The 17330-nt window shown below is 36.2% G+C and overlaps 3 protein-coding genes across 11 annotated transcripts; 1 reads left to right on the forward strand and 2 right to left on the reverse strand.

The window, feature by feature from the left end:
- The first annotated feature begins 905 nt into the window (after positions 1–905).
- Positions 906–5231, forward strand: LOC131938563 (uncharacterized). Its single transcript, XM_059296648.1, has 3 exons — positions 906–990; positions 3144–3298; positions 3559–5231. The coding sequence occupies exons 2-3, from the start codon at positions 3149–3151 to the stop codon at positions 4522–4524; spliced, it is 1116 nt and encodes a 371-aa protein (XP_059152631.1). The 5' UTR covers positions 906–990; positions 3144–3148; the 3' UTR covers positions 4525–5231.
- An 862-nt stretch (positions 5232–6093) lies between these two features.
- On the reverse strand, positions 6094–11527 carry LOC131938561 (uncharacterized). Of its 9 annotated transcripts, none has more exons than XM_059296640.1 (3): positions 11430–11527; positions 8273–8436; positions 6094–8027 (listed from the first exon to the last, which is right to left on the reverse strand). In XM_059296640.1, exons 2-3 carry the CDS (start codon positions 8399–8401, stop codon positions 6648–6650), a joined length of 1509 nt encoding a protein of 502 aa, XP_059152623.1. In that variant the 5' UTR covers positions 8402–8436; positions 11430–11527; the 3' UTR covers positions 6094–6647. The 9 variants fall into 9 exon arrangements, with proteins under 9 accessions (XP_059152623.1, XP_059152628.1, XP_059152625.1 ...); XM_059296645.1 differs by lacking the exon at positions 11430–11527 and adding an exon at positions 10618–10691; XM_059296642.1 differs by lacking the exon at positions 11430–11527 and adding an exon at positions 10063–10120.
- A 1093-nt stretch (positions 11528–12620) lies between these two features.
- LOC131938562 (uncharacterized) lies at positions 12621–17089 on the reverse strand. Its single transcript, XM_059296647.1, has 3 exons — positions 17031–17089; positions 14651–14799; positions 12621–14233 (listed from the first exon to the last, which is right to left on the reverse strand). Exons 2-3 carry the CDS (start codon positions 14780–14782, stop codon positions 13001–13003), a joined length of 1365 nt encoding a protein of 454 aa, XP_059152630.1. The 5' UTR covers positions 14783–14799; positions 17031–17089; the 3' UTR covers positions 12621–13000.
- Positions 17090–17330: the final 241 nt, after the last annotated feature.

Consider the following 17330-nt stretch of genomic DNA (forward strand, 5'->3'; position numbering starts at 1 on the left):
ATTATTTCGCGTTTTAGATAACTGTTTTAATAAATTGTAATAGTTTAGACAAGATTTTAGAAAAAATATCGATGTTTAAAAAAAATCCAACTGCAATTTTGAGGGGTGTTGTAGGTTGAGGGGTGACGTCATTTTAGGGGGCGTCTGGCTTTTTGTAACGACGTGTGACGGAGGGGAGTGGGGGAGGTAAAAATCGTCCAAAAAAGCGTGACGTCATTTATGGATGAACCCTTATGGCCAATTCCAGTCCACCACACCCAGAACGAAATCGAATTTTTATTTTTTTTATTTTTTTATTTTACCAGTGTCCGTCCTCCCTCATACACAAATTTGTTTTAAGTGCCCCCCACCCCCCCCCCCCCCCCCCCGAAAAATTCTGAAAGAAACACTGCTTACAAATTCAATTAAAAATACTATCAAATTAAACGTTTATTAGTATTATATATTAAATATCTTGAACCTACCTTCTTTAAAACTATTGTAAACTGTGCGTGAACATAGCTTTTTTTTTTTTTTTTTTAGCTTTAGCTTAGGCTTATTTCATTCATCGTTAGACGATATACGCAATGCGCGTATGTCCGCTAATGGAATAGGCCTACTGTTATGTAGAAAAACTTGAAGGGGGGGGGGTGCAAATCGAAATCTTGAGGGGGGGGCGTAAATAGAAAAGTTTGTCCCCGGGCGCCGGGAAGGGTCGCTACGCCTCTGCATCTAGATCTAGATCGCCATTTACTGTATTTATTTTTTAACGCACGTTGTCTATTTCATGTTTAATTGACCGAAATAAGCAATTTACTTGTATTGTTCTGTATTATTTTAGGCTAGGCCTATTACTAGAAAACAGATAAACTCAAACAGACAGGAACGTATAGTCTCTTCTTTTAACTACACAAAATATTAAAATCATTCGGCCTAATCTTAGGCTAGTGTCTAGACTAGACACATCTTAGACTTTTGACGGCAAGCACAGATCAGCTTCTCTTCTTACAGGTGACAGTTGGTGTTGAAACCATAAGTTGCCGATAGATTTACTAGATCTACATATCAATAAGAATCCGATTTGTAATCTAATAACGAAATTGTCCTGTGTCAATGTCACACTTGAGAGTTGAGACTAAGACTCTTTCTTGACTCTTGCTTGAGTGAGTCTTGAGTCTTGAGAAACTCGAGACTGACTTGTCGGTTGACAAGAAGTTGAGAACTTGAGATTGTTGGTTTGTTTAGGTTTAGAATACCCCTAGCCTATATCTAGAATCTAATATCTTCTAGTTAGGATTAGTCACTACTGTCTAGAAACTTTAGTCTAGATTCCCTAGATCAATCTAGATCTAGCTAGGACTCTAGATTCTAGATCTAGCACTTGCAGCTCGCCTGAAATCTAGAATAGACCTGCTTATCGCCAATCGAACTAATCTAGAATTCACATAGATTCTAAATAAAAACATAGCCCTTAAACTTTAAAACATAAAGGATGACGCTATTTGGAGCCTGGTCATTATCCAGGATCTCTATACTGTATTTAGACCCTGTTTTGAGTTTGCTCTATACTCTATAGTCTATAGTATAGCTACACAATACCTGTATTAAAATTATTTAAAATGTAGGCACATAGATTCTAGATCTAGATGTACTTTTAATTATTACGTTTTGACTTTTTCCTAGATCTATTAGGGGGGTCTAGTTTTTTGTATTAAATAAATCTTTATTAACTTAGATCTAAATACTTTCAGACAATATCTGAATACATGGGCCTAATAAACTTAATGTTTACCTACCAACACGCTATTTTAGATGAGAAACGACACATGGAAAATGAAACCAACACAAACTTATTATTGTATCACTCAGTCTTTAACACTCTTTAACACCTCATCATCCTACCCATTGGGCATTGTAGGCAGACAGTGTAAATACTTTTTCTTAACTCACACAATCTTGAATAAGTAGCTGATTCCAGAATGATAATAGTGTAGTAATCAGAGGCGTAGCGACCCTTCCCGGCGCCCGGGGACCAAACTTTTCAATTTGCAAACCCCCCCTCAAACTTTCGAATTTGCACCCCCCTCAAGATTTCGATTTGCAACCCCCCCCCCCCCTTCAAACTTTTGATTTGCACCCCCTCAACCTTTTCAATTTATTTTTCCAACCCATTTTGGCGCCCCCTAAGGTTGGCGCCCGGGGACATGTGTCGTCGTCTTCCCCCCCCCCCCCCCCCCCCGCTAAGCTACTGGTAGTAATGCATACATTTCACAGAGAGACAATCATTTTAATATAAAGGGTCTATATAATTACAAAGTTAAAAAATACTGAAAGTTGGTTTAACACATGATGTCAATAATATTCAAAGCTGTTGCATTTAAAGTGTGTGCTGCTTGTTTCAAAATAAATAAACAATTTCAGGAAGGTGGGTTATAGAGAAAAAAAAAATGTCCGCCCTAGCCATCCAAATCCTGCAGACTAATTAGACCCATGGCTGGATCATGTGCACGGTGAACAAAGACAAGCGCAGACTTTGTCAGACAGTCCTTACACTTGGCATGGCTGACGCATGACAATTGTTAGATCTTTATTAATTATTTATTTAAATATTTGTGTTTGAGTTTTATATTCTATTTAATAAAATTAAGTAAATATTACTAGCTAATCCACATTAAAAAAATCAAAACATAAACGGCAACTATACAGGTGATGTGCACCCTAACTTTCCCCAACTGACTATCCAATTACTATTTTTAAATAATGAAAAAGATGAATCAGGTTATAAAGCATCCTGTTTAAAGAATTTTTATTTAGTAACTATCTTGGATAATTAAAATTAAAAACTTATTTTTGTTGTAAAATGGAATGTTTTAATCCTCTCTGATTCTTAGCATGTATAGATCCATTGGCTGGTTGCACAAAGCTCTCCTGTATTTTAAAATAAATAATGCTTAGAAGCTTGTGAAAAATTGGAACAGACTAGTAAGGGCTTTAGTATTGAAAGTCTTTTAAAATTATCCAATGAAGCATACATGCCTGAATTGAAAACCATATTTTTTAAAATCTTACTGTTGTCACTCTAACACTTTGTGAACCTCAACACCTTTATTTATATTGTTAAATGACTGTCAAGGAATGTTAATTGTTTCTCTATCTGCAAACAGAAATCATGGAGTTTCTAAAAGCCATGGATGAAGCCAACAAGCAAGGCATCTCAAGTACAGATTTTGCCAAGATCTGGGACCTTGAGACCAGGCTCAAACTTCAGAAAGCTGAGGCCAGAACACTGGAGCTTAAAATAGCTTGTGCAAAACAAATGGTTTGTTTACAATAAGAAAAGTTTAAAATGTTTTATCCCAGTAGCATAATAATTTTAAATATTTTGTAAAACATGCAATTGTTGTGTATATTTTATACTTTTTAAATTAGATTTCAGTATTTGAATAAAATAAATATCACAAATTATTATAACAATATTAAGTGGTTCTAATTTAACATTCAGTTATCTTGTTTAATTCTATAATATTTACTATGTAATTGATTGTAGGTGTGTTATTAATTTTTAAACATTGTTTCAAGGAAGGTCACCCCCACGCCATGGACGACACCCTACAGCAGTTCATCTCTAGCCAGTACCAGCTGCTCCAGCAACTAAAAAATGACCTGGTTTTACAACTCCAAGTTCAGTTCCAGGAGGTAGGGAAACTTATTGAAAGCCAAGCCAACCTCACAGGTCCAGTAGTCAGAAGGGAGCTGGACATTGCCTTCAGACAGCATGGATTTTCATCCAACTTGCAGCCATCAGTAACAAGTGGAGGATTATCTTATTCCAACATGTTGGGGGACTCGTTAAGTATAAGACTTGATCAAAACCATCCAAGTGTGGCGCTTTATGGCACATCTTTCCCTAACATTACCAACAATGCTGGCATTACGGCTCTAGAGCCTAAAGCTAAGCGTCCACGACGCAAGAACAAAATGACACCAATGAAATCAGCATCAAACTCTGATGACAGTAAAGAAGTAGATGTGAGTGAATTGGAGTTTCTTCCACCTGAGGGTGCTGAGCTTGTTGTCAGGGATGCTCAGCTTATGTCCAACACAGGCAAGTTTCATGTTTCCAAGTATTTTATCCTAACAGGCTTTCCCCTCAAAGCCAGATTGAATGTTTGGTTTGGTGCCCAGGCACAGCTGTTTGTCTACCTGTCCATCAGTGGGACTGAGGAGCAGGTGCTCAACATGGCCCATGTGTTTGATTGTGTAGGCTTCATAGCAGACAGAAGCACTGGAACCTTTTCCCAACTCTTTGAGGTGAAGAGCAACCCTATCAGGAGAGTGAAGCTGACAGAGACACAGTTTAAAGCTGTTGTGTGTCTTCAGACAGCAGCCGGAGCCTCCAAGGATGTTAGCTATGCCAAGCTGGAGAGTATGGGGTTCATAGTTGATGACTCGTTCACCATTAATTGGAATGTGAGTTCTAGGAAATTCCTTCCCAAAGTAGTTGAGAAGACTGAAGGAGAAACTGTAGAAATTGACAAAACTTAGCCTAATACTGAGCTCAAATGGTTATGCAATCAATGCATTGTATATGAGTAATTGTTTTGTATTGTTTAATACTTTAAAATTTATATTATTTCTTAAACAGAAGACAAACAATATTATTATTATGTTAATTTTGTCATAATTTTGGTACTGTGAAATATTTGAAGAAAAAAGGTTGGAAATTGGAAATGTTATTTTCTGGGTGTTGGCTTTTAAGAATTAGCACAATGAAGTAAAAATGTTTAGACCTGGACTAAAACACTGCATAGCTGACTACAAGTAACCTCAATTATTAACAAAGTAACAGTAACAGTTACTATTCCAACACATTTCTTACCCCCACTTATTTCAACCTGGTTGTTTCCAGATCTGAATCTGTAATGCCACTGAGAATAAGGGCTGTAATTATAAGATTCTACTTGTAATTATTTTCTTAACTTTTGTAAACTTCATCAACTATTTTCTTTAAATCTCCATTAACTATCACATTTGTAATTCTCCTGATATATTTCATTTAATTTTTTAATTGCTATTTTTAGCTTGATAAAAGATTTTGTTTGCTGAATGAAAGTTATCTTAATTTTGTTGTATTAAATGCCACAATTTTGTTAAATTGATTTAATTTATCCAAGTGGCTTGTTGAAAATGACATTGTATTAACAACTGATCTATTGTATGACTGAACACAATAATTAAAATCATGATTGTCACCAGTTTTATGTCTTCACTCATGTTTTAGTAAGTGGTGTTAAAGAAAAACTATGAACTTAACACTTGTATAAAAGTTGTAGCTTATTTGAATAAATTGCATCAAGTTAACTAGTACTAGATATACCTGGCCAAGTAATGATGATATACCATGTATGCAGCCCATGTTCACAATTAACTTAAGGATGTCCAGAATTTATTGCAGGTGTAGGTATGTACTTGATTAGTGCAGAAGCAGTTCTTGAGATGTTATAAGACTAGGTCTGTGCTTACCAACCAACATGTCATTTTATATCATTTAGTTGATCAATATAATTTATTAGATAATGACTGAATTTGATCAGTGATTTCAGAAAGTAAAAACATTGAGAAACAAGCTGTGTTGTATAACATGAACACTTTTATTGAATCCTCAAAGCATCCACATCACAACCAAAAATTAAAAGCACACATTGTGCAATCAAGAACAGGAAACTGATATACTAACAAGAAAAGGTTTACAAGTTAAAATAATTTATAAGGCACACCAACAAATACAGTCAAGTTAAGAAGACTTACACTAGAACAGAAAAACAAATATTTGTGACTAGTCCTCTATAAAACTTCTTCACTGAGCTAAGGAAATCAAATTTGGAATGTTAAAATTAAAAAACAAATGTTCAACATCAGTTTCATAATAGCAGATTTATAAATCCCAATATTTGGTGCTAACTTTAGCAGGGCCTGTACTATAAACCTTCAAAAGCCAAGTGTTTATTTTATTTCAAGACAGCATGATCATGGGGCATAATAGAATGAAGGTCACAAGATCTAATTGTCTAGCACAAATAAGTAACAAATCTAGATTAATTTTTTTTTTTCTTAAAAAAAAATCAGGTAATTGTAAATTTGCAAAAGCAATTTAGCATCAATAGTAAAATTACTCCACTAAACTTAAGCATTAAAAAATGAACAAAATTTTAGCATCATGAATTCAGATATTTAAAAGAAAATATGTTTCCCAGAATCTTGTAGATCTAGAAAACAGTGTTGTAAACCCCATATTTAAATTTAATGTGCATTTAAAATATGAACATCCTGTATGTAGACATGGGATTTTGAATAACCACACAAATTATACAACTTAATACAATAATTAAAAGACAGGAATCAAAAGCTAAAACAATGACATTTTAAACAAAATATTTGTTTTTCTACTTTTACAACTAATTAAGAACAATTTACAACAAAATAAAGATAAATGCAATAAAATGTATAATGCAACTAATACAATAAGCTTTTAAATGTTTTGTAATTATTAATTTCAAATTAATTACAAAACGAACTGGAAAAATTGGAATTTGTTAAACAAAACAGAATTTAAAAAAAAAAAAAACACATCTAAAATCAGAAATTGAGTAATTATAAATTCACACCTTTCACTGAGGATCATCAGATGCTTTAATGCTAAACTTCATAGAAAGTTTATTCTCATTTTCATAACGTTTAGTGCAGAGCTGCTCAAAACTGACCTCAGTGTAGGTAGCTCTGCTGGTGACCAGAGCAACATGTGCTCTAAGCCGCACCTCAGACCCTGGCTTGGGTTTCAGACATGCCTGCGGCTTCAGTTCCCAGATCTGGGTGAACCTCTTGGACCCATGGTTGTAGATCTCCCCACGCCCAGAGAACGTGATTGGCCAGGACAACTCATCATGAATGGCGTCCGCACAGACAAGCACGTTTACACTGAGAACACTGGTCTCAGTGAAGTGCACACCCAGTCTCACTTTGCATCTTTTAGGTTGAGTGTAAACGTATTTCGAGTAGAAAATTTTTCTATTCTTCGCTAGTTCACTACAGTTGGGTATCACACACCTGATCTCATTAGTCTGCACACCACCTATTTGTGTTTCACTAGGCTTTCGTGATGCCAGGGCACTGGCTGGCCTTGAACGAGATACAGAGCTTTGACTACCTGAGGAAGTTAATCCTGTCTGAGATAACTGCTGAGAGATAATCTCAGCTATTGGTCCAGTGGCATGTACTGGGTCACTGCTCTCAGTCCCTTCAGAGCTGACACCAACAGAACCTGAATCTTCTTCAACACCTGGCAGTAGAATCTGTTCATAATCATCGTCCAGTGGTATGGCGGCAGCTACAGCTGCGTAGGACATGCGTGAATTATCCCAAGCCTTTTCGGAGGAGAAATTGTGAGGTAGAAAGCTCTGAGTTGCAGGTTGTTGAGAATGAGTGGATAGTGAGGGCTTAGCGTTATCCAAAGGCAATTGTTGAGTGTTTGATGGTATTTTCTGAGAAATGTCAGATGGAATGTGCTGAATATAATCCGAAATTTTTTGCTGGGGATAATCCAATAATATTTGTTGAGGATAATCAAATGGAATATGTTGTGGATAATTATGTGCGGATGGTTGAAAAAAATTGGCAGAAGAAAAAGCTGCTTCTATCCCTTGATGTTTGTTGAATAGATCACCATTCAGATTGTCTGTGTGGTAGCTGAAGGGATCCTCTGCCTTAGAACAGTTTAATTTCTTCTCTATGCTCTCAAACATGAGCTGCATCTCATTCTGGACATACTGTTTCATGGAATTCAAATTCATCACACACTCATCCTCAACAAACTTCCTTAGAACGCGATGCTGTTCTTCGCACATTTCTTTCACAGACTTCTTCATTTCCTCCAACTGTTGATGAAACTCTTGTTGCAAACAAGCCACAGTTTGCTCTAAATAATTCTTATTTTGGTTTATCATGTTATTTGAAGAATTCTTCATAGGATTTAGTTCAGGCTGCATGGTTGACTAAAGAGAAAGAAAAAAATTTATTACAATTACAAAATCAGAAATAAATAAGATTACACACAGTATATAATGCTATTGCAGATACATAAATTCTTAAAGACTTGTTAATAAAAAATATTTGAACAAAAATGTGTTTCAAGCAGATCAAAAATATAATCAGACTGTTAAAAATAAGAGCAAATTGACAGCACAAAATAAATGTTAACTTGTGTTTTAGTTAATGAACACAGATCTTAAGTGTCTACCTGGAGGCCAACTATCTTAGTCTCAATATTATGCCGAAGTTCATTCATCTTCGTTTCCCATTCATAAACATATTCATCCTTAGATAAACCCTTGTCTCTAGCTTCCTTTAGACCCTTCAGAAACTCCATTCTTTCAAGGCCAGTATTTTTTCAACTGGGTATAACTGGAACATTAAAATCAAATATTTAAATAATATAATTTTTTTTTTAGAAGCAGCTGCTAAGGAAATTAGACTCTTTTATATAAATACATGTAGGCTTTAAAAAAATACATCTACTAAAACTATTAGTAATTTATTATATTTAATTATTTTTTGTTTGTTCATTAGGCCCTATCAACAAATCGTATCATATAGAGAGCTGAAAGCACTATATTGGGATACTGTCCACTCACGTTACAAGGTTGATGGTATTGTCAGGTTAACTAGCCTTAAAATGTGTCAGCCTGTAGTCAAAAGGCTTTAAAATAGGATAACTTTCAATTAAATGGATAAATAGGTTACTTCAATATAGCATTTAATAAGATTAAAGTATAGGCCTAATATTTTGTTATATTTTATTCTAACGTTTTGTTATATTTTTATAGACTGGCCTGTCTCTATTATCTATTGATAGTTTATTTATCAATGACAACTTGTACAGTAGACCTAATTTAGTAGTTTCATACATTTTAACATTATTTTTTAAAATTTATACTAGATCTATAGGGTGAGGGTGCTATAGAATAATATATAGATCTAGGCCTAATAAATTAATACTTTATTTTTACAATGGGGGGGGGGGGGGGGGGGGGGGCTACTGTTTAGGCACACACTTTTATAAACAATAAGTATCGTAGGCAGGCCTATTATATTAATATACTATTATATAGTCCTAGCTACTAGATCTAGATAGTCACAAATCTGGTGTAGTGTAGGTCCAGTATAGGACAATGACTCAATGAGTAAGACTTGTGAGTAGGAGTGAATCACTTGAGTGTGAATAGGGTGATTAGATTCTAATTCTCTAGTCTTCTGTATATTAAAATTAGATCTAGAGATCTAGATAGTAGAATCTGTCTAGATCTAGATTTTTAGATCTCTACTCTAAGCCCTAAGCTAAGTAAGTAGAATTGAATACTACTACTAGATTATAGAAATCTAGAATATCTAGGCCTATCTAGTTAGTGTTCTAAGAATAGATCTACTGAAATGATCTAGAAATCTAGATCTAGTGTTTATTTTTTAAGTGTAGTGTAGACAAATAAAAGACTCTTCCTTAAATTTACTTAAAATAAAAATAATCTAATTCCTGGTAGGCAGAACTACAGTACAGTCTACACTCTACACTACACCTACCTACATGTAACATTAGGTTAGGTCATTAGGCCTAGATAGTAGATATAGATTCTATATTTAACGATCTAGATAATCTATATTAAATCTAGATTATAAGTTATTAGATCTAGAAATGTGACCGTCCACCAGTTGCTACCAACCAAGAGAGTGACTGCTGGAAGTGGACTTTTTACTTTTCGATCACTTTCTTTTGTGAGCCGTTTTATTTTTTTATTTTTATTTGTTTAAAAAATAAAATAGTACTAGAATCTAGAATCTAGATCTAGAGAAATCTAGATCTAGATCTAGATCTAGATCTAGATTCTAAGCTAAATTTTTCTTAACTTAATTTTCTATTGTACAATATTTATAGCAATCATTAAATAAACCAATGTGTCAATCCTGAACTTGGTTAGAATCTAGAATCTAGTACAAAAAAAACACACACACAAGGAAGATGAAGGGTAACTTTACAAACGCAGTAGTCTAGCCTAAAATTACAGTGGTTGGATTTTGTACTGCTTTAAACTGCTGTCGAGTGACGAAAACTCGAAATTTTAAACTTCCGATATGCCCTCTAGGCCTAAAATTAAAATATGTTTAAATCTTGAAATATAAAAATAATATTCAACCCTTAGGGCCTAGACTATTGTATTTTTTAAATATTGGTAATTTTACCAAAATATGTTCACGATTTGAATTATCGGACGATTTACCTTTAAATCACGCTTTATGTAAAATAATCAATTATCTAGACTTTTTAGACCTACATGGATCTAATCGCTAATTTTAGTCATCGTCCCCCCCCCCCCGAGAAAAAAGTGTGAAAGAAGCGCTGGCCTTAATTCTTAGGCATATATTGCAGCAAATGCAGCAACACCAAGTTGACATTTATTTTGACCGCTGTAACAGTGTTGTTTTCCTTAACCAAGCATGAGACAAAAAAAAAACAAGTTTTGAGAATAATTAGAAATTAATTAGGCCTATAGTTTTAAGACGTGATATAGGCCAACCGAGCATTTCACTTACCTGCATTTAAAATGCGCAGAAATCTAGACTATAGAAATTAAGAAATACAATAGTTACATGAAAAGCTTTTTAATTAAATTCCTCGTGGGTATAGCCTAAGTATAACTATTTAAAAAAAAAAAACTATAATGAGAACAGGCTATGTCACAGAGATGGGAGAAACTAAAAATTTCACATAAAAGAAATCGCTTCTTTATTTATAGGTTTAGTCCAGCTTTATCAGGTGAATTTATATACACTACAAGCATAGCCAACCTTCGATAGGTCATTAGGTCAAGGTCTCTCCGATGTACGCTGACAAATAAATACAGCCTAATTTGATCTCTTGTTGCTTCGGTATAGGATCTGTGAGTATTTGTATTGTTAGCCCAGGTGGTAGAAGTGGGGTCCAGGACGGGGGGGGGGGGGTATTGATTGTTGATGGGAGAGGGTTGTAGTTGGGGGCGGGCAGTTGGGAGAAGGATAGGACTGTTGACAGATCATTTGGCTAAAGTGTCAGACAACAAAAGCTACTGATCCGGGCGATACATAAGTTGATCTAGGGTGGCTAAATCAAATGAATGCCCATGGCGCCATGATGTGTAGCCAAAACCAATAGATGCTCTCTAACAATGAAGTTTAGTTAAATTTACCCGTAGCGCCCCGGGCGGTAAGATGTGTAGCTTCGAGTATAATCCTTTCGCACAATAAAGTTTAGGTACATTTATTATCAAGCACATTACATTCAGAGCACCAACGAGAAGAGATGCGTTCTCAAAGTAGTAATTCGAGCCCAGTAATTTATCATGTTGTTAAATAAAGAAAACAATTACCATCTTCCTGAAAATAAAATAATCAGAGGGACGTCACGAAAATAAACAAAAAGCACATCTATCGTCCTATGCACACTCCCGATGAAAACATTTTCTCAACACATTGTGCTATTCTAGTGACATTTCTTTATCATAACATAGAAATCTGGCCAGAAGCAGACGCGAACACACGGGAAATGTCACGTGATCGATTGGGTAACAAGGTGAGCGTCGTTCAGTGGTAATCTGGTCGTTGTTTGCCTAGTGCAGTGCTGGTGTTGGGTGTTGTGATGTGGTAAAACTATACCTCACCATACTGCTGTACTATACTTCACCATACTGCTATATTATACTTCACAGAACTGATATATTATAGTTCACCATACTGCTGTACTATAGTTCATCATATTACTATATTATAGTTCACCATATAGCTATACTATACTTCACCATACTGCTATAGTATAGTTCAACATACAGCTATAATAGTTCACCATTCTTATATACGTGTTGGTGTCTTAGACGAGTCGGAAGGGAGGTGGGGTGGTTTATGAGGTGCAGTGTGTCAGAGATCATTAGGAAAGTGGGGTGGTCTATGAGCAGTGTTTCTTTCAGTCTTTCAGACATCTCTTCGATAAAAAAGTTTGAGAGAAACATTGTCCATGGCCTATTGGGGGGGGGGGGGGGGGTTGCGTAGTGGAAGAGAGTGGATATTGGGAGGTGGGGGTGGGAAAGGGATCTACGCAGTAAGCGGAGCGGGGTGTGTATAGGTGCTGAAGGGTGGGGTGACGAAAACCACAGTTATATATATATATATATATATATATATATATATATATATATATATATATATATATATATATATATATATATATATATATATATATATATATATATATATATATATATATATGAATATACAGAACAACTTGTTACGGGGAGATGGTCTGCCCGCCAGACGTTGTATAAAATTTACCATCTTCTTCTTCTTCGTTCTTAATTTTTGTATTCCAACGGAATTAAGTATGCGTTATGCGCCATTGAGGCAATTGACTCCGATTTCAGCCTGCTTTTCTTTTTGGATTTGCTTCCATAGCCTTTGTCCAACCAAGAACAAACTACAAGGCAGCAGTTTTTGAACTCGAGACTTTTCGGTTTACCGACTCGACCACGCCGACCCCTTATTACCATCAACACAAAATAAAAATCATAAAAAGACGTGATTTTTTAATAATCCTTACTATCTACACAATGAAATACAATGTTGACATAAATTAATACAATTTCATTACAATTTCAATACAATTTTAGCAGCTTTCGAGTTGTAAACTGCGTGTATTATAAACGATATACTTGTTGAACTACTGTTTAATGTAAATACACTTAATCGCTATACCAAATTAAAAATCACTACTAAGTATGCAATAAAAATCACCCGTAAATAATGTATTCGTGTAAATTATTCGTGTAAAAATGTGTTTTGATTAGACGCGTGTATTTTGCTTTAGCTACAGTGTGGAGAAACCTATGAAATAAAATCTCATGACGTTACCGGGGAACTATAAAAATCTAAAAATAAAACTTCGGATGGATCACATCGCTAGCTGCAGTGGATCGAGCTGAACTTTGACCTCTTCAGCCCATAAAAAGCACCTGAACGTCAGAGTCTTCGCGTCATCCAGGTACCGACGCTTCATCAGCACGGCCTGCGTGACGTCATCGCAGGTCGACCGGCTCGTGCACAGCTGCACGGCTGCGCCCAGCGGGGTTTCGATCCCGGGCTGCGGTCTCTGGCACTCCTGGGCCTCCACCTCCCAGATCTTGCTGAACTTGCGGGACGTGGGGTTGTAGATCTGCCCCCACCCCGCGACAGACAGCGGCCACTGGTGCTGGTCGTCCATGATGCCCTGGGAGAGAAGGGCAGACACGCCCATACGACCGCGTTTGTTGAACCAAATTCTGAACCTGGCCTTGCAGAGTTTGCCGCGGGTGTAGAAAAATTCCGTGTAGAAATCGTGTCTGTGTTTGGTGAGTTGGTCGCAGTCAGGGATGATGACATCCAACCCGTCGGACGGTATGTAAAAGATACTATCCACGTGGTTAGGCCCTGTACCAGACCACCCATAGATATGTGGAGAAACGTTTGGTAAGTCTTGTGTACAATACGGGACCAGTGAACTTTGGTTTTCTTGAAGATCAGGAGATTGCCATAGCAACTGATCCGCATTTTCTGATGGATAGAACTCTTCTGGATAGGATGGCGATTGAGTTACGTTTTCTTCATCTGTAAGTTCGTCTGTGTACAGACCAGATTGGTCAGATACCTCTCTGCTTGTATCTGCTGGGTCAGATACCTCTTGGCGTGTATCTGCTAGGTCAGATACCTCTCTGCTTGTATCTAAACTCTGTGTCGTCACTTCCTGTCCAGCTTCCCCCTGGTCAGTGCAGTGTCCCCCTGTCACCCCCAGCTCATGAATGTATCGCCTCACGTTCTCTGTGTGAGTTCTAATTTCTTGCAGTGTGCTTTCGTTTAACTTCCGCGTCTCTTTCATCAGACTCGTGTTTTGAGTGTGAAGATCTTTGATCTGAACTTTGACCGGATCGAGTAGTTCACCAATTCTCAAGCACGACGAATTAATCAGCTCCTCTTTTACTTCATTTTTCCAGTTCTGGAAATCTCGTCGTAGATTTTTCACCTCTTCTTCCACTCTGCCAATTTTCTTCATTTCTTGGCGTAATTTATTTGTTTTGGCCACTAGTTCCTCAAACTGTTGCCAGGGAAACGCGTAAACTTCCGGTTGTTCACGAGCTCTTGTTATGGGCAGCTAGGGAAACAAAGACAATTATCGTACGAATTAAGACTAGCATACATTTTGGTGCTTTCTATAGAAAATAGATCTATTTGATGCCTGAATATTAATATTATTTATAATGTAATAAAAGGAAGAATAAACCCATTTTTCTTATTCTTTATTATTTTTTTTTTTTTGTGTGTGCTTATCAAATTATTAAAATATCACTATTTTCATTCACACGTTTTAGAATGTAGCTCTATTTTGTCGAGTATTGATAATTGGGACCCAGTTCTACAAAAGTCTGGACATATCTCGGTAACCAAACCATCAATCTATTTTTGTCCTCTAAATTATGGCTCACACGTCAATGACTTATTCATGTCACCTGGACCCATCACTATGTTACCCAGGTCATTGATCTTGGCACCTGGACCACACCTGTGTTACCTGGTCCAGTTCCAGCCTCCTGGTCTCCGCCTGCAGCTGTAGAAGTTTCCTCTCAGCCTCCCACACACGCAGGAACTGTTCTCTTGTCACACCACAGTCCAGGGCTCGCTGGAGGCAACTCAAAAACTCCATTTCACACGTCTCGAGATCTGCACAACATAGGAATTATCAAACGTTACATTAAAACATATCGGAAATTCGACAGTTATATATATGTTCTAATATTGATTTATATTGATTTATTGAGTTTTATATTTTCTAATGTGTTTCGATTATACAAGGAGTCTATAAAATACGAATTACAAAAAAAAACAACCGAAACAAATATAAACTAGGTAGACCTAGAGGTCAGTGTTTCTTCCAGACTTTTTTCTCCGGGGGGGGGGGGGGGGGCACTTGAAATTTCCGGGGGGGGGGGGGGCGGTCAACATATTTCGGGGGGGAGGGCGGACACTGGTAAAAATGTATGTTTACTATATAAAATCCGCCCCCCCCCCCCCCGAAGGGATGCCTGGAAGAAACTCTACTAGAGGTTGATTGCTGAGAGTGTTTGTTCCAGACTCGTTTCTCCGGGGGGGGGGGGGGGGAGGGGAAACGGATGTTTTCGGGGAGGGCGGACAACATTACCAAGGGGGGGCGGACACTGGTAAAAGTATTGTTTTCTATATACATTCCATATACATATATTCCAAATATACTTTCTTTGAGGGGGGGGGGGGGGAAAGACCCAACCACGTGTGTGTGTCCACCCCTCCCCCCCCCTATGAGATGCCTGGAAGAAACTCTTGTCAAGTTTTAACTTAAAAAGTCGGAGGTTGTACTAGCTGTATATTTTGTTAGTTGTAATAATTTGTATTGATTTAGCTAAGAAAGAACTAGAAACAAAATTACATTAGCATGGATAGACTGTCATGAAACAGTAAATGTTTTCTGTTTAATTGTATAACTACATGCAGTTAAAAGAGCGAACATCTCGAGAAAGTCTATAATTAGCTTGATTGCATGTTGTCTAGCGAGCGCTGCGCTAATAATCACAACTCCGTCCCGACCAGGGGCGGAACTACAGTGCCGCCAGACCCCGCAATGCGGGGGGGCCCACGCCATTTAGGGGCCCAGAGCCGACCATAGTACATTTTTTATAGTTTAAAAAAAGTAAATTTTCTTTCATTTTTGACTTGATGGTTGTTTTGTAAAAAATTACCGTAGCTGCGTTAAATTATCTTTATTCTATAGACACCACCCCACGCTCTTGTATATCCTTTTTTCCCTTTGTTTTTAAACCACTGTGAAAGCCGAGTCTTTCTCCTACAATTAAACTTATCAAAGATAAGCAAATGTTCAAACCACTTCCATGACTTATTTCCCTTTTTTTTTAAAAAATAGTCAAATAGGGGTGATCATAAGCTCCTTTTAATAGATTTGTACTAAACAAATTAAAAAGCAATTACTTCTCTTAATTATTATTTTTTATAAGTAATTACTAAACAATAATATTGTATAAAAAGGAAATGTATTAAATCAATAATATTTAAAAAATTAATAGTATAATTACAAAAAAATCATAAAAATAAACATAACACGAGACACCATTACTTATACAAAGCTTTCATGTTTTTTATAATTTTGACCGACAAGGTTTGAAGTGGGCTTTTACCAAAAAATTAATTAAAGCTGATTTTCACAAAACACGAATGCACTTACACACATGACATGATATTGAAATTTTGTAAATTGATGTTTTTCAAATCCCGAACAGGCCAGCAATGAGTATCCCATGTTCGTATTTTGTGGTTGTATATATATATATATATATATATATATATATATATATATATATATATATATATATATATATATATATATATATATATATGGGGGGGGGGCTAAAAAATTTTTTTGCGGGGTGGCCCTTTTTTTCTAGTTCCGCCACTGGTCCCGACGTGTAGATCTATAAGCTACTGAGGTAATGTCTTTAAAGGTCAAGTTGGTCTCATTGATTTTGGTCTCAAATGTTGTAGGGTTGTGGGTTGGGTGGAATAGTTTTACATGGAGGGTTGACTTGGTGAGGCTATAACATCATGTAGTCTTATTTAATGGGGACTCTAACGAATAAAGGTGCTGATTTTAACGAAATCTTATGTAATGGTGACTAACACAAGATTTTAAAGCATTTTTTTTTAAAAGGTGACTAAAATAATTTTAACCAAATCTTATTTAAAATTTAATGGCGACTGAGATTATCTTATCAAAATCTTGTTTTAACGTCATTTAAACGCGATCGAACCTTATTTTAACGTGTTTATGTTATAATCTGAGGATAAGTACAGTTTCAAAAAAACAATAGACTTATGTATATTTAAAAAGTATTAACACTACTTACAGTTTTTATCAGATATTTTGTAACACTGTCTTGTAGCTTTTCGATTGACTGTGTGATAGTTACAGGTCATTTACTTAGTAATCGGTAATTCCCTTTGGGCAGACCACGATAGGCTCATTATTAGAATGACGGGATTTTCCGGTTATTTAAGGTTACGGTAATTTCCTAACATGAAAGCGTATGTTGAAACAAAAACATTTACTAGTATTTTTTTGTATGTAATGTGTCAACTGTTTTCTTTATGAAATTCTTTAAATTTTCCTTTTTATCTATTCGTCCTTGAATGTCCTTGATCCAGTA

Source organism: Physella acuta, unplaced genomic scaffold, assembly GCF_028476545.2.
Source record: "Physella acuta isolate Inbredline_101_S28 unplaced genomic scaffold, ASM2847654v3 ptg000248l, whole genome shotgun sequence".
Taxonomy (NCBI): Eukaryota; Metazoa; Mollusca; class Gastropoda; family Physidae; genus Physella; species Physella acuta.